The sequence below is a fragment of the Mesoplodon mirus genome, assembly GCF_964341445.2.
Source record: "Mesoplodon mirus genome assembly, chromosome: 3".
NCBI lineage: Eukaryota > Metazoa > Chordata > Mammalia > Artiodactyla > Ziphiidae > Mesoplodon > Mesoplodon mirus.
Window position 1 is genome coordinate 31,560,200 of NC_138978.1, and position 26,038 is coordinate 31,586,237.

Here is a 26,038-nt window from a genome sequence, read left to right on the forward strand (position 1 = left end):
TTGTCATAAATGGCTTTTATTATGTTGAGATATGTTCCCTCTGTACCCATTTTGGTGAGAGTTTTTATCATGAATGGATGTTGAATTTTATCAAATGCTTTTTCTGCATCTGTTGGTTTTTGTCTTTTGTTGATGTGATGTATCACATTGATTGCTTTGCATATGTTGAACTATCCCGGTGACCCTGGAATAAATCCAAGTTGATCATGTTGTATAATCCTTCTTATGTGTTGTTGGATTCTGTTTGCTAATATTTTGTTGAGGATTTTTGCACCTGTTTTCATCAAAGATATTGGCCTGTAATTTTCTCTTCTTGTATTTTCTTTGTCTGGTTTTGGTGTTAGGGTGTAGGTGGCTTCATAGAATGACTGCGGGAGTCATTGACCCTTCTCTTCAATCATGACCCTCCTCTTCAATCCTTTGGAAGTGTTGTAGAAGTATAGGTATGAGTTCTTCTATGTATGTTTGGTAGAATTACCCAGTGAAGCCTTACAGTCCTGGATTTTGTTTGCAGGGAAGGTTTCGTTTGTTTGTTTGTTTTTTATTACAAATTCTGTTTCACTTCTAGTGATTGGTCTGTTCAAATTATCTGTTTCTTCTTGATTCAGTTTTGGCAGGCTGTATGTTTCTAGGAACTTGTCTATTTCTTCTAGGTTGTATATTTTATTGGCATATAACTGTTCATACTAATTCCTTAGGATTTTTTGAGTTTCTGCTGTATTGGTTTTTATTTCTCCTCTTTCATTTCTTATTTTGTTTATTTGGCTTTTCTCTCTTTTCTTCCTAGTGATCCTGGCCAGTGATTTGTCAATTTTGTTTATCCTTTCAGAAAATCAGCTCTTGGTTTTATTGATTTTTAAAAAAATCTCTATTTATTTCCTCTCTGATTTTTATTATTTCCTTCCTTCTTCTGACATTAAGTTTTGTTTGTTCTTCTTTTTCTAATTATTGTAGGTGGTAGGTTAGGTTGCTTATTTGAGATTTTTCTTCTTTTTTGAGGAAGGCCTGTATCTCTGTGAACTTCCCTCTTAGATCTGCTTTTATTGCATCCCATAGATTTTATATGGTTTTGTTTTCATTGTCATTTAACTTGAGGTATTTTTAAATTTCCTCTTTGATTTCATTGTTGACCCATTAGTTTTTTAGTAGCATGTTGTTTAGTCTCCATGTAATCGTTTTTTTTCTTGTTTTTCCTCTCTGTGGTTGATTTCTAGTTTCATGCCTTTGTGGTCAGAGAAGATGCTTGAAATAATTTCTGTCCTTTTAAATTTGTTGAGGCTTGTTTTGGGCCACAGACTGTGGTCTATCCTAGAGAGTGTTTCACACACTCTCGAAAAGAATGTGTGTTCTGGTTGTTTTGGCTATAGTGTCCTATAGATATCAATTCAGTCTAACTGTTCTATTGTGTCGTTTAGAGTCTGTGTTGCCTTATTAGTTTTCTGTCTGGAAAATCTGTCCGTTGATGTCAGTGGGGTTCTAAAATCTGCTATTATTGTGTTCCCGTCAGTTTCTCCTCTTCTGTCTGTTAGTAGTTTGTGTTTGGGTGCTCCTATATTAGGTGCATTTATCTTAATGAGTGTAATATCCTCTTCTTGTATTGATCCTTTTATCATTATATAGTGTCCTTCTTTGCCTTTTTTTATACCCTTTGTGTTAAAGTCTATTTATCTGATATGAGTGTTGCTGTCCCCACTTTCTCGTCATTTCCATTTGCATGAAATATCTTTTTCCATCCCCTCACTTTCAATCCATTCATGTCTTTTGCCCTAAAGAGGGTCTCTTGTAGGCAGCATATTTTACGTTCTTGTTTTATTATCCAATCAGTCACTCTGTGCTTTTTACTGGAGCTTTTAGTCCAGTGACATTTACAGTAATTATTGATAAGTATGTATTTATTGCCATTTTTCCTTGCTTTTCTTTATAGTTTTTAACCACATTTTCATTGTTGATCAATATATTGTTTAGTTTTGCTTATTTATGAACTCTGTATTATTTTTAAATCATACTGTATATGTTACCACTTTGTTTTATCATTGTATATTCTTTTTCTTAAAATTAATTTATTTTTGGCTGCATTGGGTCTTCATTGCTGTGTGTGGTTTTTCTCTAGTTGTGGCGAGTGGGGGCTGCTCTTCGTTATGGTGCGCGGGCTTCTCATTGCAGTGGCTTCTCTTGTTGCAGAGCATGGGCTCTAGGCATCTAGGCTTCAGTAGTTGTGGCACATGGGCTAAGTAGTTGTGGTGCACGGGTTTAGCTGCTCTGAGCCATGTGGGATCTTCCCAGACCAGGGCTCGAACCCACGTCCCCTGCATTGGCAGGCGGATTCTTAACCACTGCACCAACAGGGATGCCTGGCAGGCGGATTCTTAACCACTGCGCCACCAGGGAGGTCCGTTATTGTATATTCTTGAGATTTGTCTGTACTGATCATTTAGCTCTCATTCATTCATCACTGATGTATAGTAGTTCATTATATAAACATTATATATATATATTTTTAAAGAAGACATTGGGGGTAGGAGTTTATTAATTAATTAATTAATTTTTGCTGTGTTGGGTCTTCGTTTCTGTGCGAGGGCTTTCTCTAGTTGTGGCAAGCGGGGGCCACTCTTCATCGCAGTGTGCAGGCCTCTCACTATCGCGGCCTCTCGTTGCGGAGCACAGGCTCCAGATGCTCAGGCTCAGTAGTTGTGACTCATGGGCCTAGTTGCTCCGCAGCATGTGGGATCCTCCCAGACCAGGGTTCGAACCCGTGTCCCCTGCATTAGCAGGCAGATTCTCAACCACTGCACCACCAGGGAAGCCCATAATTTTCATTTCTTCATTTTAAATTGTGGTAAAAAAAACACATAATGTAAAAATTTACCATCTTAAACATTTTTAAGTGTATAGTTCCATAATATTAAGTACATTCACGTTTTTATTCAACAAATCTGTAGAAGTATTTTATCTTGCAATACTGAAATTTCTATATCCATTGAACAAAAATTTCCCTCCCCTCTTAAGATTTATACATGTTGTAACATGTATTGGGGGATGTCCTTCCTTTCTAAGGCTGAATAATATTCTGCTGTATGGGTAGTACCACATTTTGTTTATCCATTCACCTGTTGATGGGCATTTGGATTGCTTCTGCCTCTTGGTTTTTGTGAATGATGCTGCACTGAACACGGCGAGCAAATATCCCTTCATGATTCTGCTTTCACTTGTCTTGGATATATACCCAGAAATGGGATTGCTTGTTCATATGGTAATTCTGCTTTCATTTTGTTTTGAGGACTTGCCATACTGTTTTCCGGAGCAGTGGCACTGTTTTACATTTGCACTAACACAGGGATTCCAGTTTCTCCACATCCTTGTCAACACTTGTCACTTTCTGTGTTTTTGATCGTAACCATCCTAATGGGTGTGAGGTGATACCTCATTGTAGTTTTGATTAGCATTTCTCTAATGATTAGTAATGTTGAGCGTCTTTCGATATGCTTGTTGGCCATTTGTCTTCTTGGAGAAATGTCTTTTTCCAAGTCCTTTTGCCAGTTTTGAATTGGGTTATTTGTTTTTTTTCTTATTGTTGATTTGTAAGAGTTCTTTATATATTCTGGGTATTACCCCCGTCAGATGTATGATTTGCAAGTACTTGCTTCCATTCCATGTGTTACCTTTTCACACTGTTGGTGGTTTCTTTTGACATCCAGAAGTTTTAAAAATTTGATGTAGTAGTCCCATTTGTTTATTTTTGCTTTTGTTGCCTGTGTTTTTGGTGTCATATCCAAGAAATAATTGCCTAATCCAGTGTCATGAAGGTTTTCCCCTGTTTTCCTTTAGGAGTTTTATACTTTTAGGTCTTATGTTTAAAATATATCAAAATTTCAAAATCCATTTTAGCGTATATATATTGGGTTGGCCAAAAAGTTCCTTTGGGTTTTTTTTTTTCTCTTTTTTTTGTGGTACGCGGGCCTCTCACTGTTGTGGCCTCTCTCGTTGCGGAGCACAGGCTCCGGACACACAGGCTCAGCAGCCATGGCTCACGGGCCCAGCCACTCCGTGGCATGTGGGATCTTCCTGGACCGGGGCACGAACCCGCGTCCCCTGCATCAGCAGGGGGACTCTCAACCACTGCGCCACCAGGGAAGCCTGTTCCTTTGGTTTTTAAGTAAAAATAAAAGGCACATTTTTCATTTTCACCAAGAACTTTATTGAGCAACGTATTCACCCTTTTGTTCTATTTCTACCATTTTTCAGGCAACTGCATAATTCCATCTTCGCAAGACTTTTTATCTTTTTGAGCAAAGAACTGTTCCAAGTGCCTTTTAACAGTCTTCCAGGGAATTGAAATTTTTTCCATTAAGAGAATTTTGAAAAGACTGAAATAAATGGAAATTCGAAGGTGCAATGTCTGGTGAATATGGCAGATGAATCACAACTTCCCGGCCAAGCTGTAATAGTTTTTGCCTGGTCATCAAAGAAAGATGCAGTCTTGTAGTATCCTGATGGAAGATTATGCATTTTCTGTTGACTAATTCTGGATGCTTTTATAGTCGAATGTTGCTTTCAGTTGGTCCAGTTGGGAACAGTACTTGTTGGAATTAATCGTTTGATTTTCCAGAAGGAGCTCATAATAGAGGACTCCCTTCCAGTCCCACCATATACACAACATCACCTTCTTTGGATGAAGACCGGAATTTGGTGTGGTTGGTGGTGGTTCATTTCACTTGCCCCACAGTCTCTTCCATTCCATATTATTGTACAGTATCCATTTTTCATCGCCTGTCACAATTTGTTTTAAAAACGAATGTTTTCCTTACGTTTAAGTAGAGAATCGCACGTGGAAATACAGTCTAGAAGGTTTTTTTCGCTTGATTTACGTGGAACCCAAACATCAAAGCGATTAACATAACCAAGCTGGTGTAAATGATTTTCAACGCTTGATTTGTATATTTTGAGTATGTTGGCTATCTCCCATGTGGTACAGCGTTGACTGTTCTCACTTAATGTCTCGATTTGATCACTGTCAACTTCAACTGGTCTACTTGACTGTGGAGCATTGTCCAGCAACGAATCTTCAGCACGAAACTTTGCAAACCACTTTTGACATGTTCAGTCAGTCACAGCACCTTCTCCATATACTGCACAAATTTTTTTTTTGCATTTCAGTTGCGGTTTTACCTTTCTTGAAATAATAAAGCATAATATGCCGAAAATGTTGCTTTCTTGCGTTTTTACCTTTCTTGAAATAATAAAGCATAATATGCCGAAAATGTTGCTTTCTTGCTTCCATCTTCAATATTAAAATGGCTACACAAAAGTTCACCATTTTTGATGGTTTTTTTTTAAGTACTTGCTGATAAGACAGCTGTCACAATACACAAAATTGTTTTGAATGAAGTTTAAAGACAGCTAAGTGCTGCTAGAGCCATCCTACAGAAAAAGACGAATGAACCTTTTGGCCAATCCAATACTAATTGATGTTGCTAGTTTTTCCATTACAAATCTTTCCTCTGTGAACATCCTTGCATGTTTTCTGATTCATACAAGAAAGTACCATGTATGGAGTTCAATGTGAAATCTATTTCTTGTGGTGAGTCTGTCAAAAACAAGTTTAGAATATATTTCTTTAGGACAGGAATTGTCAAACTTTTTCTCTAAAAGACCAGATAGTAAATATTTTAGGCTTTATAGGTATGCTTTCTCTGTTACAGCATTCAGCTCTGACTTTTTAGCATGAAAGCAGTCATAGACAATACAAGAAGGGATTAGAGTGTTTGTTTCCAATTAAACTTTATTGGCACTGAATTTTGTGTAATTTTCATGTGTCAAGAAATATCTTTCTTTTGATTTTTTTTTTAACCACTTAAAAATGTGAAAACCGTTCTTAGCTCATGGGTTATACAAATACAACACAGGTGGCTTCTGGATTTAGCATGCAGACGCAATTTACCTACCCCTGCTCTAGGGTGTATATGGAAGGTGATTGCTCAGGCATTGGATGTGTACATTCTCAACTTACTAGAAATGCAAAACTCATTTTTTTCAGTAGTTTCATCCATTTATAATTCTACCATTTTTTAGAGTTTTGGTCACTATGCATTTGGCCAACACTTGAGATTATCAGACTTTTAAACTTTGTAATTATAGCAGGTATAACATGGAATTCATTTTTGAAAATTTACATTTTCCTGATTAATAATTTAGTTGAACATTTTTTCATGTTTTTTTGGCCATTTCTGATTCCTCTTTTGCAAAATCTGTTGCCCACTTGCTATTGGGTTGTTGGTCTTTTCTTAACTGCATTGTAGTTCTCTAAATATCCTGAAGAATAAACTTGTCAGTTATAGATATTGAAAATAAATTTTCCTAACTCATGACTTATCTTTATAAGTCTTTGCATAAGCAGAAATTAATTTTAATTTATTTGAATGATAATAAATGTATCAGTCTTTTCCTTTATGGTTTGATTTTCTTTTTTTTTTTAAATTTTATTTAGGTAAACCTTTTCTAGGTTGAGGTCAGAAAGATCTTTCATATTATTTCCTAAAATGTTCATTGGTTTTACTTTATCATAGAATTAACTGTTTTATGGTTTGACTTAGGGAACTAATTTTCTTTCTTTCCATAATACTAACAAATTGTCTCACCACCATTTATGAAATACTATTTCCTTTACATAAGTTACCTGAAAAGCTACTCTGTAGTGTATACCTATGGGCTTTTTCTCCACCTTCTCCAATGGAAGTTTTGTTTATTTCTGTGCCATGTTCCTTTAATTAATTTAGTTTTTATAATAAGTCTTGATAACCTGATGGTTGACAACATCCTTGAAAATTTTTCTTCAGGAATGTTTCACCTGTTCTTGCTACTGTTCATTTTAGAAGTATCTTGCCAAGTCGCTAACAAAACAAAATCAAATAAGCGCAAAATTTTGATGGGATTGTCTTTGAGTCTATAGATGAACTGAGAGAGAATTGGCATGTTTATGATAGTGAGTCATTCTGTTTATGAACTTTGTGTGTCTTTTCATTTATTTAAATCTTTAATGCTTTTCAATAAAATTTTATAATCTATAAAGGATTATCTTAGAAGATTTTATATTATATTTTAGCATTTAAGTCTTAGTTTGATACTTATTTTTGGATTTAGGATAAGATTGGGGTCCACTTTCTTCAGATGAGTAGCTGATTGTGCTGACATGTTAAAAATTTATCTTTTCCTCTTAGTAGTTAATATTTTTATCAGTGAATTGAATTGGCGCTATGAGGTATATTTAGGTTCTATATATAAGGGAATCTTTTTCTGTATTTCTGTTAAATTCTATATGTATATATTTACATGTTAATTTTTACAGTAAATATTAATATTTAATTCTATACTGTCATTGATTTTATTAGTATATATTATTATAAGAAATATTTTTTGGCATTGAGGTATAGACATTTATCTGCTATGTCAAGCCAATGTCTTAGTTTTAATTTGTTATTTTAAAGCTTTTCTTTAGGCTGTTCATCCACTGAATTTTAATGTGATTGTATTGAAGATCCAAAAATAGTCCGTTGGAATTCTAATTGAAAATGCATACCTTTATATGTTACTTTTTAGGGAGAATCAGTAGTTTACTATATTTTTCTATTCAGGAGCAGACTATATCTTATACAGATTTTGGTTTATGCCATTTACTTAAATTTTATAGTTGCTTACAAGTAATATGTATTGTGCTTTTCTTGTATCATTTGAACTTTGCAAATGGAGTTTTTTTTCATTTCTACGTTCTTATTACAAGAACAGTCTGTTATTTTACTTAATTTCCTTATTAAATCTAATAGTCTTTTAAAATTTGAGTCTAGTTTTCCAGTCATAAAACTGTAACAACTAAAAATATTTTATTTCTTTATCCCAATGACTACTCAAATTATGTATTTAATGTTTTTGCCAGACCTCATAGGATTTTATTGTAAGTGATAATCAAGGTAGTTGTTGTCACTTTTGACTAATTTTTGAGCCCAGTTAAGTAGTTCTCATATTTTATCATTTAGGGATAATCATTGTAGGTTTCTGTCACATTTGCTAAGGCTTTATTACATTTTTAAAAATTATTATTCCCATTTTACATTGAGGAATGGGTGAAGAATATTAGTATTTAAAAATTACTGGGATCAATTTGCTAATATTTCATTAAGGATTTTTCTAACAGACTTTGTGTACGATTGGAGTTATAGCTTTATGAAATGTTTTATAGGATTCACCAATAAAACCAACTTGGCTTGGAGATTTCTTGGTGTGAGTTTGTAAATTATGAATTCAAGTTTTCAGATAGATACAGGATTATTTATATTTTATATTTAATCTTGTGTGAGATTTGGTAAATTGTGTTTTTCAAGTAATTTGTTCATTTCATTTAAGTGGTCTTTGTCTTTTGAATTACAGTTTTTTAAAAAAATGGGAACGATAGTAGCAACTCATTGTAGTTTTAATTTGCATTTCCCTGCTGACTAATGATTTTGAATATCTTTTCAGTGTGTGTATTGGCCATTCTTTTTTTTATATATAAATTTATTTATTTTTGGCTGTGTTGGGTCTTCGTTGCCGTGTGCGGGCTTTCTCTAGTTGCGGTGAGCAGGGGCTACTCTTTGTTGCAGTGCGCGGTCTTCTCATTGTCGTGACTTCTCTTGTTGCAGAACATGGGCTCTAGGCAGGCAGGCTTCAGTAGTTGTGGCTTGTGGGCTGTAGAGCTCAGTCTCAGTAGTTGTGGTGCACGGGCTTAGTTGCTACGCGGCAGGTGGAATCTTCCCAGGCCGGGGCTTGAACCCGCGTCCCCTCCATTGGCAGGCAGATTCTTAACAACTGCGCCTCCAGGGAAGCCCATATTGGGCATTCTTAAAATGTTCTTTTGTAAAGTGTCTGTTCAGATCTTTGCCCCTTTTAAAAATTAGTCAGTTTTTCTTTTCTATTATTAAGTTGTAAGGGTTGTTTTACATATTCTGGATACAAATCTTCTGTTTTATAGATCATTAGAAATAGATGTGGATAACTCTATCTCCATCCATCTGTATCTATATGGTTCTTTCCATATCTGTCCATCCACCCATTCATTCATTCATCCATCCATCCATCCATGTATTCTGTGGCTGACCTTTTCATTGTCTCAGTGGTGTCCTTTGAAAAGCACAAGTTTTAATTTTGATGAAGTTCTGTTTTTTAATTATTATATTTTTGTGGGCTGTATTCTGACTAGAAGACCTACTGCAAGATCAAGAATACGTTCATGTGTTTATTCCTAGAAACTTAATAGTTTTAGCCTTATCTTTTAGTTTTTATTTTGTTTCTTTTCTTTGCTATTTTAAAATTCATTTATTTTCTTTCTTTTTTTCTTTTTTCTTTCCTTTTTCTTTCTTTTTTTTCAGGTCTTAGTTGCAGCACACAGGGTCTTCATTGAGGCATGCGAGATCTTTCGTTGCAGTGGGGGCTGTTTGTTGTGGTGTGCGGGTTTTCTCTCTCTAGTTGTGGTGCTCAGCCTCCAGGGCGCATGGGCTCTGTAGTTAGCAGTACGCGGGCTCTCTCATTGAGGTGTGGGAGCTAAGTAGTTGCGGCACATGGGCTTAGTTGCCCCGTGGCATGTGGGATCTTAGTTCCCTCACCAAGGATCAAATCCACATCCCCTGCATTGGAAAGCGGATTCTTTACCACTGGACCACCAGGGAAGTCCCCAGCCTTAGCTTTTATGACTAGGTTTATTATCCATTTCAAGTTAGTTTTTGTGTATAGTGTTATTTAAGAGTCAAAATAAATAATTTTTGCATATGGATATCTAGTTGTATCAGCAATATTTATTGAAAAGATTGTTCTTTCTGATTGATTTACCTTGGTATTTTTGTTGAAAATCAGTTGATCTGTATGTTTGAATTTATTTCGGGACTCAGTCTGATCCAAGGATCTGTATGCCTTTCCTTAAGTCAGTACCTCACTGTCTTAATTACTTTATTTTTATATTAAATCAGATATTCTAAGTAATTTTTTTCAAAGTTGTTTTTGCTATTCCAGATCTTTTGCATTTTCATGGAATTTCTTAGAAGCACCTTGTCATTTTCTATAAAAAATCTTCCTGGGTTTGTGATTGGGATTGTGTTGGATCTATAGATGACTTTGGGGAGAACTTCTATCTAAATACTAGTGTTTTCCAATTCACTATGTATGATATGTCTTTCAATTTATTTAGCTCTTCTTTCCTTTCAGCAGTGTTTTGTAGTTTTCAAGTACAGGTCTTATGCATATTTTGTTATCCCTGTACATTTAAAATTTCTTGTGCTATTGTAAATGAAATTTTAAAAAATAAATTTGCTGAAGTATAATTTACAGATAAAAATATACTGTATTTCGAAATCATTTTTATTTATTTATTTATTTTTAAATTTTAAAAAATTGGGGTATATTGGTTTTACAATGTCGTATTAGTTTCTACTGTACAGTGAAGTGGAGTTCCCTGTGCTATACAGCAGGTTCTCATTATTTATCTATTTTATATATATTAGTATTGTATGTTAATGCCAGTCTTTCAATTCATTCCACCCTCCTTTCCCCCCTTCATGTCCATACGTTTGTTCTCTCCGTCTGTGTCTCTATTTCTGCCTTGCAAACAGGTTCATCTGTACCATTGCTCTAGATTCCACATATATGTGTTAATATACAATATAATTTTCTTTCTGACTTACTTCACTCTGTATGACAGTCTCCAGGTCCATCCACATGTCTACAAATGATCCCATTTCGTTCCTTTTTACAGCTGAAATCATTTTTATTTTAACTTTAACTTTGAAATAATTACAGACTTATAAAACAAGTTACTATAAGGCATTCAACTCTGTTCTTAAAAAAATTGCTTTGTCTATTCAAGTCCTTTGCATTTATACATAGAATCAACATGTAAATGTATCAATATACAGATAAGCCATTAGGAGTTCTATTGGAATTGCATTAAATCTGTAGATTAGTTTGGAGGAGAATTGACATCTTAAATATATCCACGAGCATGGCATATTTCTGAATTTATTTAGTTCTTTAAATCTGTAAATAATTTCTAAATTATTAAATTTCTAAATAACCTTTTTTAGTTCTCAGTCCATAGATTTTACACATATTTAAGAAACTTAGGGCCTAGAGACTCTTTGGTGGGGCTAATGGCAGATTCCAGGAGGACTCATGCCAAGGAGTACTTCCCAGAGCTTCTGCTGCCAGTGTCCTTGTCCCCGTAGTGGGCCACAGCCACCCCCCGCCTCTGCTGGAGACCCTCGAACACTAGCAGCCGTGTGGCTGACAGGGTCTTGGTACTCCGGCCAGGTATCAGGCCTGTGCGTCTGAGGTGGGAGAGACGAGTTCAGGACATTGGTCTACCAGAGACCTCCTGGCTCCATGTAATATCAAATGGCGAAAGCTCTCCCAGAGATCTCCATCTCAATGCTAAGACCCAGCTCCACTCAGTGACCAGCAAACTAGAGTGCTGGACACCCTATGCCAAACAACTAGCAAGACAGGAACACAACCCTACCCATTAACAGAGAGGCTGCCTGAAATCATAATAAGGTCACAGACACCCCAATACACACCGCTGGACGTGCTCCTGCCCACCAGAAAGACAAGATTCAGCCATCCACCACAACACGGGCACTCGTCCCCTCCACCAGGAAACCTACACAACCCACTGAACCAACCTTAGCCACTGGGGACAGACACAAAAACAATAGGAACTACAGACCTGCAGCCTGTGAAAAGGGGACCCCAAACACAGTAAGTTAAGCAAAATAAGAAGTCAGAGATACACACAGCAGATGAAGGAGCAAGGTAAAACCCCACCAGACCAAACAAATGAAGAGGAAATAGGCAGTCTACGTGAAAAAGAATTCAGAGTAATGATAGTAAAGATGATCCAGAATCTTGGAAATAGAATTTAGAAAATACAAGAAACGTTTAACAAGGACCTAGAAGAACTAAAGAGCAAACAAACGATGAACAACACAATAAATGAAATTAAAAATTCTCTAGAAGGAATCAATAGCAGAATAACTGAGGCAGAACAACGGATAAGTGACCTGGAAGATAAAATAGTGGAAATAACTACAGCCGAGCAGAATAAAGGAAAAAGAATGAAAAGAATTGAGGACAATCTCAGAGACCTCTGGGACAACATTAAACACACCAACATTCGCATTATAGGGGTCCCAGAAGAAGAGAAAAATAAAGGGACTGAGAAAATATTTGAAGAGATTATAGTTGAAAACTTCCCTAATATAGGAAAGGAAATAGTCAATCAACTCCAGGAAGCGCACAGAGTCGTCCCATACAGGATAAATCCAAGGAGAAACATGCCAAGACAGACATTAATCAAACTATCAAAAATTAAATACAAAGAAAAAATATTAAAAGCAGCAAGGGAAAAACAACAAATAACATACAAGGGAATCCCCATAAGGTTAACAGCTAATCTTTCAGCAGAAACTCTGCAAGCCAGAAGGGAGTGGCAGGACATATTTAAAGTGATGATAGGGAAAAACCTAGAACCAAGATTTCTCTACCCAGCAAGGACCTCATTCAGATTCAGTGGAGAAATTAAAACCTTTACAGACAAGCAAAAGCTAAAAGAATTCAGCACCAACAAACCAGCTTTACAACAAATGCTAAAGGAACTTTTCTAGGCAGGAAACACAAGAGAAGGAAAAGACTTAGAATAACAAACCCAAAACAATTAAGAAAATGGTAGTAGAAACATACATATCGATAATTACCTTAAATGTAAATGGATTAGATGCTCCAACCAAAAGACAATGACTGGCTGAATGGATACAAAACCAAGACCCATATATATGCTGTCTACAAGAGGCCCACTTCAGACCTAGGGGCACATACAGACTGAAAATGAGGGGATGGAAAAAGGTATTCCATGCAAATGGAAATCAAAAGAAAGCTGGAGTAGCAATTCTCATATCATACAAAATTGACTTTAAAGACTGTTACAAGAGACAAAGAAGGACACTACATAATGATAAAGGGATCAATCCAAGAAGAAGATATAACAACTGTAAATATTTATGCAGCCAACATAGGAGCACCTCAATACATAAGGCAAATACTAACAGCCTTGAAGGGGGAAATCAACAGTAACACAATCATAGTAGGGGACTTTACCATAGCACTTTCACCAGTGGATAGATGATCCAAACTGAAAATAAATAAGGAAACACAAGCTTTACATGATACATTAAACAAGATGGACTTAATTGATATTTACAGGACATTCCATCTAAAAACAACAGAATACACTTTCTTCTCAAGTGCTAATGGAACATTCTCCAGGATAGATCATATCTTGGGTCACAAATGAAGCCTTGGTAAATTTAAGAAAACTGAAATCATATCAAATATCTTTTCCAAATACAACACTATAAGACTAGATACCAATTACAGGAAAAAATCTGTAAAAAATAGAAACAAATGGAGGCTGAAGAATACACTACTTAATAACCAAGAGATCACTGAAGAAATCAAAGAGGAAATCAAAAAATACCTAGGAACAAATAACAATGAAAACACAATGACCCAAAACCTATGGGATGCAGCAAAAGCAGTTCTAAGAGGGAAGTTTATAGCAATACAATCCTACCTCAAGAAACAAGAACCATCTCAAATAAACAACCTAACCTTACACCTGAAGCAATTAGAGAAAGAAGAACAAAAAAATCCGAAAGTTAGCAGAAGGAAAGAAATTATAAAGATCAGATCAGAAATAAATGAAAAAGAAATGAAGGAAACAATAGGAAAGATCAGTAAAACTAAAAGCTGGTTCTTTGAGATGATAAACAAAATTGATAAACCATTAGCCAGACTCATTAAGAAAAAAAGGGAAATGACTCAAATCAGTAAAATTAAAAATGAAAAAGGAAAGTAACAGCTGACACTGCAGAAATCCAAAGTACCATGAGAGATTACTACAAGCCCCTATATGCCAATAAAATGGACAATCTGGAAGAAATGGACAAATTCTTAGAAAAGCACAACCTTCCAAGACTGAACCAAGAAGAAATAGAAAATATAAACAGACCAATCACAGGCACTGAAATTGAGACTGTGATTAAAAATCTTCCAACAAACAGAAGCCCAGTATGAGATGGCTTCACAGGCAAATTCTATCAAACATTTAGAGAATAGTTAACACCTGTCCTTCTCAAATTCTTCCAAAATATAGCAGAGGGAGGAACACTCCCAAACTTATTCTATGAGGCCACCATCACTCTGATACCAAAATGAGACAAAAATGTCACAAAGAAAGAAAACTACAGGCCAATATCACTGATGAACATAGATGCAAAAATCCTCAACAAAATACTAGCAAACAGAATCCAACAGTACATTAAAAGGATCATACACCATGATTAAGTGGGGTTTATTCCAGGAATGCAAGGATTCTTCAATATTCGCAAATCAATCAACGTGATTCACCCTATTAACAAATTGAAGGAGAAAAACCATATGATCATCTCAATAGATGCAGAGAAAGCTTTCGACAAAATTCAACACCCATTTATGATAAAAACCCTGCAGAAAGTAGGCATAGAGGGAACTTTCCTCAACATAATAAAGGCCATATATGACAAACCCACAGCCAGCATCGTCCTCAATGGTGAAAAACTGAAACCATTTCCACTAAGATCAGGAACAAGACAAGGTTGCCCACTCTCACCAATGTTATTCAATATAGTTTTGGAAGTTTTAGCCACAGCAGTCAGAGAAGAAAAAGAAATAAAAGGAATCCAAATAGGAAAAGAAGTAAAGCTGTCACTGTTTGCAGGTGACATGATACTATACATAGAGAATCCTAAAGATGCTACCAGAAAACTACTAGAGCTAATCAATGAATTTGGTAAAGTAGCAGGATACAAAATTAGTGCACAAAAATATCTGGCATTCGTATACACTAATGATGAAAAAGCTGAAAGAAAAATTAAGGAAACAGTCCCATTTACCATTGCAACAAAATGAATAAAATACCTAGGAATAAACCTACCGAAGGAGACAAAAGACCTGTAGGCAGAAAACTATAAGACACTGATGAAAGAAATCAAAGATGACACAAACAGAGGGAGAGATACATCATGTTCTTGTATTGGAAGAATCAACACTGTGAAAATGACGATACTACCCAGAGCAAACTACAGATTCAGTGTAATCCCTATCAAACTACCTATGGTATTTTTCACAGAACTAGAACAAAATTTCCATATGGTCCTTCCACTTCCACAAAGGACTCCGAATAGCCAAAGCAATCTTGAGAAAGAAAAACAGAGGTGGAGGAATCAGGCTCCCTGACTTCAGACTATACTACAGAGCTACAGTAATCAAGACAGTTTGGTTCTGGCACAAAAACAGAAATATAGATCAATGGAACAGGATAGAAAGCCAAGAGATAAACCCATGCACTTATGGTCACCTTATTTTTGATAAAGGAGGTAAGAATATACAATGCAGAAAAGACAGCCTCTTCAATAAGTGGTGCTGGGAAAACTGGACAGCTACATGTAAAAGAATGAAATTAGAACACTCCCTAACATCATACACAAAAATAAACTCAACATGGATTAAAGACCTAAATGTAAGGCCAGACACTATAAAAATGCTTAGAGGAAAACATAGGCAGAACACTCTATGACATAAATCACAGCAAGATCCTTTTTGACCCACCTACTAGAGAAATGGAAATAAAGACAAAAATAAACACATGGGACCTAATGAAACTTAAAAGCTTTTGCACAGCAAAGGAAACCATAAACAAGACCAAAAGACAACCCTCAGAATGGGAGAAAATATTTGCAAATGAAGCAACTGACAAAGCATTAATCTCCAAAATTTACAAGCAGCTTATGAACCTCAATAACAAAAAAAAAAACCCAATCCAAAAATGGGCAGAAGACCTAAAGAGAAATTTTCCAAAGAAGGTATACAGATTGCCGACAAACACATGAAAGGATGCTCAACATCACTAATCATTACAGAAATGCAAATCAAAACTACAATGAGGGATCACCTCACACCGGTCAGAATGGCCATCAACAAAAAGTCTACAAACTAAGTGCTGGAGAGGGTGTGGAGAAAAGGGATACCTCTTGCACTGTTGGTGGGAATGTAAATTGATACAGCCACTAAGGAAAACAGTATGGAGGTTCCTTAAAAAACTAAAAATAGAACTACCATATGACTCAGGAATCCCACTACTGGGCATATACCCTGAGAAAACCATAATTCAAAAAGAGTCATGTACCATAACGTTCATTGCAGCTCTACTTACAATAGCCAGGACATGTAAGCAACCTAAGTGTCCATTGACAGACTAATGGATAAAGAAGATGTGGCACATATATGCAATGGAATATTACTCAGCCATAAAAAGAAATGAAATTGAGTTATTTGTAGTGAGGTGGATGGACCTAGAGTCTGTCATGCAGAGTGAAGTAAGTCAAAAAGAGAAAAACAAATACTGTATGCTAATACATATATATGGAATGTAAAAAAAAAAATGAGGACACAGGGAGGGGGAGGGATAAGCTGGGACGAAGTGAGATAGTGGCATGGACATATATACACTACAAAATGTAAAATAGCTAGTGGGAAGCAGCCGCATAGCACAAGGAGATCAGCTCGGTGCTTCGTGACCACCTAGAGGGGTGGGATGGGGGGGTGGGAGGGAGACGCAGGAGGCAGGAGATATGGGGATATATGTATATGTATAGCTGATTCACTTTCTTCCAAAGCAGAAACTAACACACCATTGTAAAGCAGTTATACTCCAATAAAGATGTTAAAATAAATAAATAAATAAAAATAATGGGAAATTTAGGGCTTGCCTTGTGGCACAGTGGTTAAGGATCCACCTGTCAATTCAGGGGCCACAGGTTTGAGCCCTGGTCCAGGAAGATCTCACATGCCGTGGAGCAACTAGGCCTGTGTGCTACAGCTAATGAGCCTGCACTCTAGAGCCTGCGAGCCTCATCTGCTGAAGACCCCACGCCTGGAGCCCATGCTCTGCAACAAGAGAAACCACCTCAATGAGAAACCTGTGCACTGCAACGAAGAGTAGCCCCCGTTCTCCACAACTAGAGAAAAGCCCTCTCATAGCAACGAAGACCAAATGCAGCCAGAAATAAATAAATAAAATAAATACATTTATTTAAAAAAAAAGAAATTTGGCCTTCTTATTTTTTGTGTTTTCAATACTTTGTCTGGATTTTGTGTGTGTGTGGATGAATTGAGGGACAGTTTTCCCCCATAGGACTAGCCAATTTTTCTTTTCAAAGTTAGTGAATAATAATCCATTCTTTCCTTACTAACTTGAAATGTAATATTCCTATTTTTTATTCTATTATAATGATTTAAAAAATTTTTTTAAGTTTCCAGCTGATCATTATTATCTTTGTAGATGCCTTTTCTCAGGCCGAGGATCTTCTCTATATTTGCTGAACGATTTTTTTCAGTGAATGAATATTTTGTCAAATGGTTCATTTTCATCTGCTGAAATGATCATGTTTTTCTTTATTGTGTTAATGTGGTGAGTTGATTTTTGAATCTTAAACCCACCTTGCATTCATGGGATAAATCCTACTTTGTCATGATCTATTATTTGTTTCATATCTTTTAAATCTCAATTTGCTAATATTTTAAGTATGCTGATTTTTATGTACCTATGTTTATGAAGGATATTGGTATATAGTTTTCTTTTGTTGTCACGTCTTTCTCTGGTTTGATTCCAGGGTGATAATGGCTTCATACAATTAGTTGGGAAGTGTTCCTTTCCCTTATATTTGCTGAAAGAGTTCATTCAAGATGGGTATTATTCTTCCTTAAATATTTTACTTTGTTTATGTCACCTGGGCTTGATGTTGTTCATATTTTCTATTTATTGTGTGTAACTTGCACCTTTCAAGACATTTTCTCATAAGACAGCACAGTCTGGTAGAACTTTCTGTGACACTTGAAATGTTTTATATGTACACTCTTAAAGTACAGTAGCCACTGACTACCTGTGGCAGTTGAGTACTTGAAATGTGATGAGTGCAGAGCTGCAGTTTTAATTTTATTTAAATTGTCATAGGTGGCTGTTGGCTTACTGCACTGGCTATTGTAGCTCTAAGTTGTAAATTCATTTCTATAAAATTGTTAATAAATTTTAAATTTACTGTCATAAAGTTCATAGTTTTAAAATTTGTTTCTATAAAGTTGTTTGTAGGTAATTCCCTGGGGTCCAGTGGTTAGGACTCTGTACTTCCAGTGCCGGGGGCCCAGGTTTGATCCCTGGTTGGTGAACTAAGATCCTGCAAGCTTCACAGTGTGGCAAATATATATGTACGTATGTATGTGTGTGTGTGTGTGTGTGTATATATATATATATATATATATATATATATGTATATATATGTATGTATATATATAGAGAGAGACACACACATACACACACACACATATATATATGGAGATACAAAGTTGTTTATAATTTCTTCTTAATTTATTTTTACTCTCTAATGAAATCTTTAGTGCTCTTTTATTCCTGAGATTGGTAATTTGTGTCATCTTCTCTTTGTCTCCTTTCCTCCCCCCTCAACTCTCTTTGTATTTTTGCATTAAAATATTTTAAGGGTAAAATACACAGAAACTAAAATTTACCATTTTATCATTTTTAAGTGTCCAGTTCAATAGTGTTAATTACACTCATACTGTTGTGCAGCCAACCTCCATAACTTTTCATCTTGCATGACTGAAATTCTTTTCTTTTTTTAAAAAATATTTATTTATTTGTTTCGCTATGCCCAGTCTTAGTTACGGCATGCGGGATCTTCGTTGCATTGTGTGGGATCCAGTTCCCTCACCAGGGATTGAACCCGTGCCCCCTGTATTGGGAACGCGTATTCTTAGCCACTGGATCACCAAGGAAGTCCCCCAAACTGAACTAGACAGCTCCCTGTTTCTCCTTGCAGCTGTGTCAACCACCTTTTTACTGTCTGTCTGTATGAATTTGACTACTCTGGGTACCTCATATAAGTGGAGTCATAGTGTTTGTCTTTATGGGACTGGCTTATTTCATTTAGCATAATGTCCTTGAGGTATATCTATGTTGAAGCATATGTCAGAATTTCTTTCCTTTTTTAAGGCTGAGTAATATTCCATTGTATGGATATATCACATTTTATCAGTTTATTCATCAGTGGACAGACACTTGGATTATTTCCATCTTTAAGCCATTGTGAATAATGCTGCAATGAGCAGCATTTGTACAAATATAAATATCTCTTACAGACCCTGCTTTTAATTCTTTTCAGATTATATGGTAATTCTATTTTCGACTTTTTGAGGAACTGCCATACTGTTTTCCATAACAGCTGTACCATTTTGCATCCACACCACTAGTGCACAAGGGTTCCAATTTGTCCACATCCTCACCAGTGTGGTTATTTTTGCCCTTTTGATGGTAATCAGCCTACTGGGTGTGAGGTGATATCTCATTGTAATTTTCATTTATATTTCCCAAATGGTTAGTGATGTTGAACATCTTTTTTTTTTTTTTTTTTTTCTGGTACGCGGGCCTCACTGCTGTGGCCTCTCCGGTTGCGGAGCACAGCCTCCGGACGCACAGGCTCAGCGGCCATGGCTCACAGGCCCAGCCGCTCTGTGGCATGTGGGATCTTCCCAGACCGGGGCACGAACCCGTGTCCCCTGCTTTGGCAGGCGGACTCTCAACCACTGCGCTACCAGGGAAGCCCATGTTGAACATCTTTTTCATGTACTTGTTTGCCTTTTGTACTTCTCTCTCTTTATGGTCAGTTTGTCTAGGAGTTTATCATTTTTGTTCTTTTCAAAGATCTTGCTCTTGGTTTCCTTAGTTTTTCTTCACTGTTTATTTTCTATTACATAGACTTTTCTTTTATCGTTAGTTTTCCTTCTACTTTGTACTTAATTTGATCTTTTTCTTGCTTCTGAAGCCAGAAGTTTAGGTCATAGATTTTAGAATTTTTCTTGATACAACTGTATAAATCCGTAAGTTTCCCTCTGAGGACTTCTTTTACTGCACTTCTCAAATTTTGGTAAGTTGTGTTTTCATTGCCATTCAGTTCATATTTTCTAATTTTCCTTGTGATTTCTTCTTTGACCTATGGCTTTTTTTCAAAGAAGTATTTCTAAATATTTGGGGGTTTTCCACATGTGCTTTTGTTATTGAATACATTTTGATCACAGTAGATATTCTGTATGAGTTCCATTGTTTGATAATTTTACCATGCAGTATTTCCATCATTTATCATGTGATCAGTGTTGGTGATAGTTCCACATGTATTGGAAAGGAATATGTGTTCTGCCATTTTGGAGTTAACATTTTATAATGTCATTTAGGTTTAATTGATAGCATCTTTTCAGGTCTTGTCTATTTTTCTTGATTTTCTGGCTGTTCAATTACTGGCAGAGAAATGTTGAACCATTTATATATTACTATGGGGTTATCTGTTTTTGCTTTTAATTCTGTCAGTTTCCAGTGTTCATTCTCTTGTTGAGATTCAGGTTTCCATCAGGTGTCTTTTTCCTTCTAGCTAAAGAACTTTAACATTTCTTGTCATGCAGGTCTGTTGGTAACATATTCTTTCAGCTTTCATCTAAAAATATTTTTATTTCATCTTCCTTTTTGAAGATTATTTTCTCTTATAGAATTCTAGGTTGACAAGATTTTTTTCCTGGCACTTTTAGGTTCAACTGCTTTAGAAAGTATTTATTTCTTCAAATACCGATCTCTGCAACTCCAATTAAATACGTTAGCCTGCTTAATATTGTATCACATGTCTGACACTTATTTTTCAACCTTAAACTCTATGCTTCTTTCTGTATATTTTTTTACTGCCCTCTCTTCCTGTTTCACTGTTATTTTCTTCTACATGGTCTAATGTGCGGTTAACCCATTTAGTTGATTTTTCATTTCAGCTGTATTTTTCAGTTTAGAAGTTTCTTTTTAAAAAATAACAGCTTCTAATTTTATTCTCATCAAGTTCATGTTTTCCATTAAATCTTTATACTTTTTTGTAACTTTTCAAGTCCTTTGTGGTAATTCTAATTCCATCATTTTGTATTATTTCCGGCCCCATTTCCATTGGCTGAATTGTCTTCTGGTTATGGCTCTCATGTCTTGCTTTTTCAAATGTGTGATAATGTTTGATTGGATGCTGGGTTACACTGTAACATTGCTGAGTGTCAGATTATATTTTATATTCTATATTCTCTTTCCTTTAGGAGAGTTGATTTTCATTCTGACATGCAGTTAGTTTGTTTTGGATCAGCTTGATCTTTCTGAGACTTTTTTTTTTTTAACATCTTTATTGGAGTATAATTGCTTTACAATGTTGTGTTAGTTTCTGCTGTATAACAAAGTGAATCAGCTATATGTATACATACATCCCCATATCCCCTCCCTCTTGCGTCTCCCTCCCACCCTCCCTATCCCACCCCTCTATGTGGTCACAAAGCAGCGAGCTGACCTCCCTCTGGTATGCAGCTGCTTCCCACTAGCTATCTATTTTACATTTGTTAGTGTATATATGTCAGTGCTACTCTCTCACTTCATCCCAGCTTCCCCTCCCTCCCATGTCCTCAAGTCCATTCTCTACGTGTGCATCTTTATTCCTGTCCTGCCCCTATGTTCATCAGAACCATTTTTTTTTAGATTCCATATATATGTGTTAGCATACAGTATTTATTTTTCTCTTTCTGACTTACTTCACTCTGTATGAGAGACTCTAGGTCCATCCACCTCACTACAAATAACTCAATTTTGTTTCTTCTTATGGCTGAGTATTATTCCATTGTATATATGTGCCACATCTTCTTTATCCATTCATCTGTCAATGGACACTTAGGTTGCTTCCATGTCCTGGCTATTGTAAATAGAGGTGCAATGAACATTGTGGTACATGACTCTTTTTTTTTTTTTTTTTTTTTCTTTTTGCGGTACGCGGGCCTCTCACTGCTGTGGCCTCCCCCGCTGCGGAGCACAGGCTCCGGACGCGCAGGCCCAGCGGCCATGGCTCACGGGCCCAGCCGCTCCGCGGCATATGGGATCCTCCCAGACCGGGGCACGAACCCGTATCCCCTGCATCGGCAGGCGGACTCTCAACCACTGCGCCACCAGGGAGGCCCACATGACTCTTTTTGAATTATGATTTTCTTAAGGTATATGCCCAGTAATGGGATTGCTGGGCCGTATGGTATTTCTATTTTTAGTTTTTTAAGGAACCTTCATACTGTTTTCCTTAGTGGCTGTATCAATTTACATTCCCACCAACAGTGCAAGAGATATCCCTTTTCTCCACACCCTCTCCAGCATTTATTGTTTGTAGAGTTTTTATTTTTTTTCTTTTATTTATTTATTTATTTATTTATTTATTTATTTATTTATTTATTTTTATTAGTTTCTGCTTTATAACAAAGTGAATCAGTCATACATATACATCTGTTCCCACATCCCTTCCCTCATGCATCTCCCTCTAGAGTTTTTATTGATGGCCATTCTGACCGGTGTGAGGTGATCCCTCACTGTAGTTTTGATTTGTATTTCTGTAATGATCAGTGATGTTGAGCATCCTTTCATGTGTTTGTTGGCAATCTGTATATCTTCTTTGGAGAAATGTCTATTTAGGTTTTCTGCCCATTTTTGGATTGGGTTGTTTATTTTTTTGATATTGTGCTGCTTGTAAATTTTGGAGATTAATCCTTTGTCAGTTGCTTCATTTGCAGATATTTTCTTCCATTCTTAGGGTTTTTTCCATTGTTTTCATCTTGTTCATAGTTTCCTTTACTGTTCAAAAGCTTTTAAGTTTCATTAGGTCCCATTTGTTTATTTTTGTTTTTATTTCCATTTCTCTAGGAAGCTGGGTCAAAAAGGATCTTGCTGTGATTTATGTCATAGAGTGTTCTGCCTATGTGTTCCTCTAAGCATTTTATAGTGTCTGTCCTTACATTTAGGTCTTTAATCCATGTTGAGTTTACTTTTGTGTATGGTGTTAGGGAGTGTTCTAATTTCATTCTTTTACATGTAGCTGTCCAGTTTTCCCAGCACCACTTATTGAAGAGGCTGTCTTTTCTGCATTGTATATTCTTACCTCCTTTATCAAAAATAAGGTGACCATAAGTGCATGGGTTTATCTCTTGGCTTTCTATCCTGTTCCATTGATCTATATTTCTGTTTTTTTTTTGCCAGTACCGTACTGTCTTGATTACTGTAGCTTTGTAGTATAGTCTGAAGTCCAGGAACCTGATTCCTCCAACTCTGTTCTTCTTTCTCAAGATTGCTTTGGCTATTTGGGGTCTTTTGTGTTTCCATACAAATTGTGAAATTTTTTGTTCTAGTTCTGTGAAAAATGCCATTGGTAGTTTGATAGGGATTGCAGTGAATCTGTAGATTGCTTTGGGTAGTATAGTCATTTTCACAATTTGATTCTTCTAATCCAGGAACATGGTATGTCTCTCCATGTGTTTGTATCATCTTTAATTTCTTTCATCAGTGTCTTATAGTTTTCTGCATAGAGGTCTTTTGTCTCCTTAGGTAGGTTTATTCCTAGGTATTTTATTCTTTTTGTTGTAATGGTAAATGGGAGTGTTTCCTTAATTTTTCTTTCAGCTTTTTCATCATTAGTGTATAGGAATGCCAGAGATTTCTGTGCATTAATTTTGTATCCTGCTAGTTTACCAAATTCATTGACTAGCTCTAGTAGTTTTCTCGTAGCATCGTAGGATTTGAGACTCGTTTTTAAAGCTTTTTAGGGCAGCTCTAGGATTGGCTTTACTTTAGAATTAGTTTAGCCCTACTTTTATTTCATTTTCAAAAAATATTTATTTATTTATATTTTTGGCTGCACCGGGTCTTAGTTGTAGCACACAGGATCTTCACTGACGCCTGTGGGGTGTTATATTTGCAGCATGCAGGATCTTTTAGTTGCATCATGCGGGATCTAGTTCCCTGATCAGGGATTGAGCCCTGGCCCCCTGCATTGGGAGTGTGGAGTCTTAACCACTGGACCACCAGGGAAGTCCCCCAGCCCTACTTTTAATGTGTGACTTTTCAGAGGTCTCCATTGATTCTCCCAGTTGTTTGACCAGGTCTCTTTTTCTTTTGTAAAAATAGACTTTAATTTTTAGAGCATTTTTTAAGTTCACAGAAGAATTGAGCAGAATGTACAGAGTTCCCATATGTTCCCTCACATCACACAAGCATAACCTTCCCCACTGTCTCATGTGTGGTTTAGTTTCAGGCAGATAATTTCTAGTCCTCTTTCTGTGGGTCTTTGTCTTTTCTTTGGTAATCTGTCCTGCAAATACCAGCTCCTTTAGCTTTCTCAGTCTGTTGTCTCCCCAGTTTATTGAGACTGGTGTTCTCTACTTGAGTTTTCCCTCTCTATACTGGAACTTGCTATATGTTCCCAGGCAGAAAGCCTAGGACAGTCACCTTGTTAGTTCGTTTTCTCAGAGATCACAGTCTTTTGTTGATTGTTGTCCATACTTTGAATACATTTGTTTTATATATTTTGTTAAGCTTTTTATTCATCAGGAGAATTATTCTTCTATCAGTACTGTGCCACAGCTGGAAGTAGAGTTTTATGACAGTGAATTGTAGCTAGTGCCTAATTTACAATTTCTTTGTTCTAAATCATTAAAAAAATTTTTTAATTTTATTTTTTGTTTTATTTTTGTCTGCGTTGGGTGTTTGTTGCTGCGTGTGGGCTTTTCTCTAGTTGCGGCGAGCGGGGTCTACTCTTTGTTGCAATGCACGGGCTTCTCATGCAGCGGCTTCTCCTTGTGGAGCTTGGGCTCTAGGCATGCGGGCTTCGGTAGTTGTGTCACTCGGGTTCAGTAGTTGTGGCTCATGGTTTCTAGAGCACAGGCTCAGTAATTGTGGTACATGGGCTTAGTTGCTCCACGGCATGTAGGATCTTCTCGGACCAGGGCTCAAACCTGTGTTCCCTGCCTTGGCAGGCGGATTCTTAACCACTGAGCCACCAGGGAAGCACTGTTCTAAATCATTTTGGATATAGCTCACAAATAGTTCTGGAGATAATTGCCCTAAGGACTTTCCTATGCCTATTTAGCTTCGTATGTTTTTCTGGCATGGTGCAGTTATACTGTGTGAACTACACTGAGCAATATTCCTGTAGGCAGGGCTCAGGAAATCTTTTCTGAAAAAGGCCAAATAGTAAACATTTAAGCTCTGTTGGGTGTAGTCAGAAAACATGGTGTCCTGTGTATTCTTCTCTTCCTCCTTTTCCTCCCTCTCCCTCCCCTCTCTTTTGTCTTCTTTTTTCTACTCTCTCAAAAATGTAGTAACTATTTTTAGTTCAGGGGCCATCCCTTGGTCAAGGGTTGTAGTTTACCAACCGCTACTATAAGATTGTTCAAGTAGGACTTTTTCTTTCTTTGTTTAAATCTCTGTTGACCATTGTTGCAGGTAATACGTGCCAGTAGAATTGGTGTATCTTGTGTTTAATGAGTTCATGAGAGTAACAGTGTGGAATTGTTATAAGTTTACTAATGCCATTGAAGGGGGAAAAGTGCAAGTTACTATGTTTCTACAGTTTTGTTTTTTTTTTGTGGTACGCGGGCCTCTCACTGCTGTGGCCTCTCCCGTTGCAGAGCACAGGCTCCGGATGTGCATGCTCAGTGGCCATGGCTCACGGGCCCAGCCGCTCCGCGGCATGTGGGATCTTCCCGGACCGGGGCACGAACCCGTGTCCCCTGCATTGGCAGGCGGACTCTCAACCACTGCGCCACCAGGGAAGCCCCGTTTCTGCAGTTTTAAAGCCCTTAAAAATGATTATTTTAATGTTGCGTTTTTTCCCGGTTAAAAGGGATAAAAAATTAGGTTCAGGACTGGAACAGATCCTTGTTTATCTGTAAATATATTAGAGAAGTTTTAGAATTAGCAGGAATAGCAGGAATGTTGTAGAACTGTGGTTTGGGACGCATTTGGAACTTTCTCTCCATACCT

At 36.6% G+C, this 26,038-nt stretch overlaps 1 protein-coding gene across 9 annotated transcripts in view; it reads left to right on the top strand.

Annotated features, from left to right (window-relative positions):
* The window catches only part of ZMYM4 (zinc finger MYM-type containing 4), a 181,361-nt gene that overhangs the window by 83,420 nt on the left and 71,903 nt on the right, over positions 1 to 26,038 (top strand). For 2 of the 9 annotated variants that reach the window (XM_082613598.1, XM_082613601.1), the window contains one exon: positions 4,607 to 4,691. The exons of the other annotated variants lie outside the window; for them this stretch is intronic. In XM_082613598.1, coding sequence (XP_082469724.1) covers positions 4,607 to 4,691 — 85 coding nt within the window. The remainder of the gene's footprint in view (positions 1 to 4,606; positions 4,692 to 26,038) is intronic. 9 annotated transcript variants of the gene reach the window in all.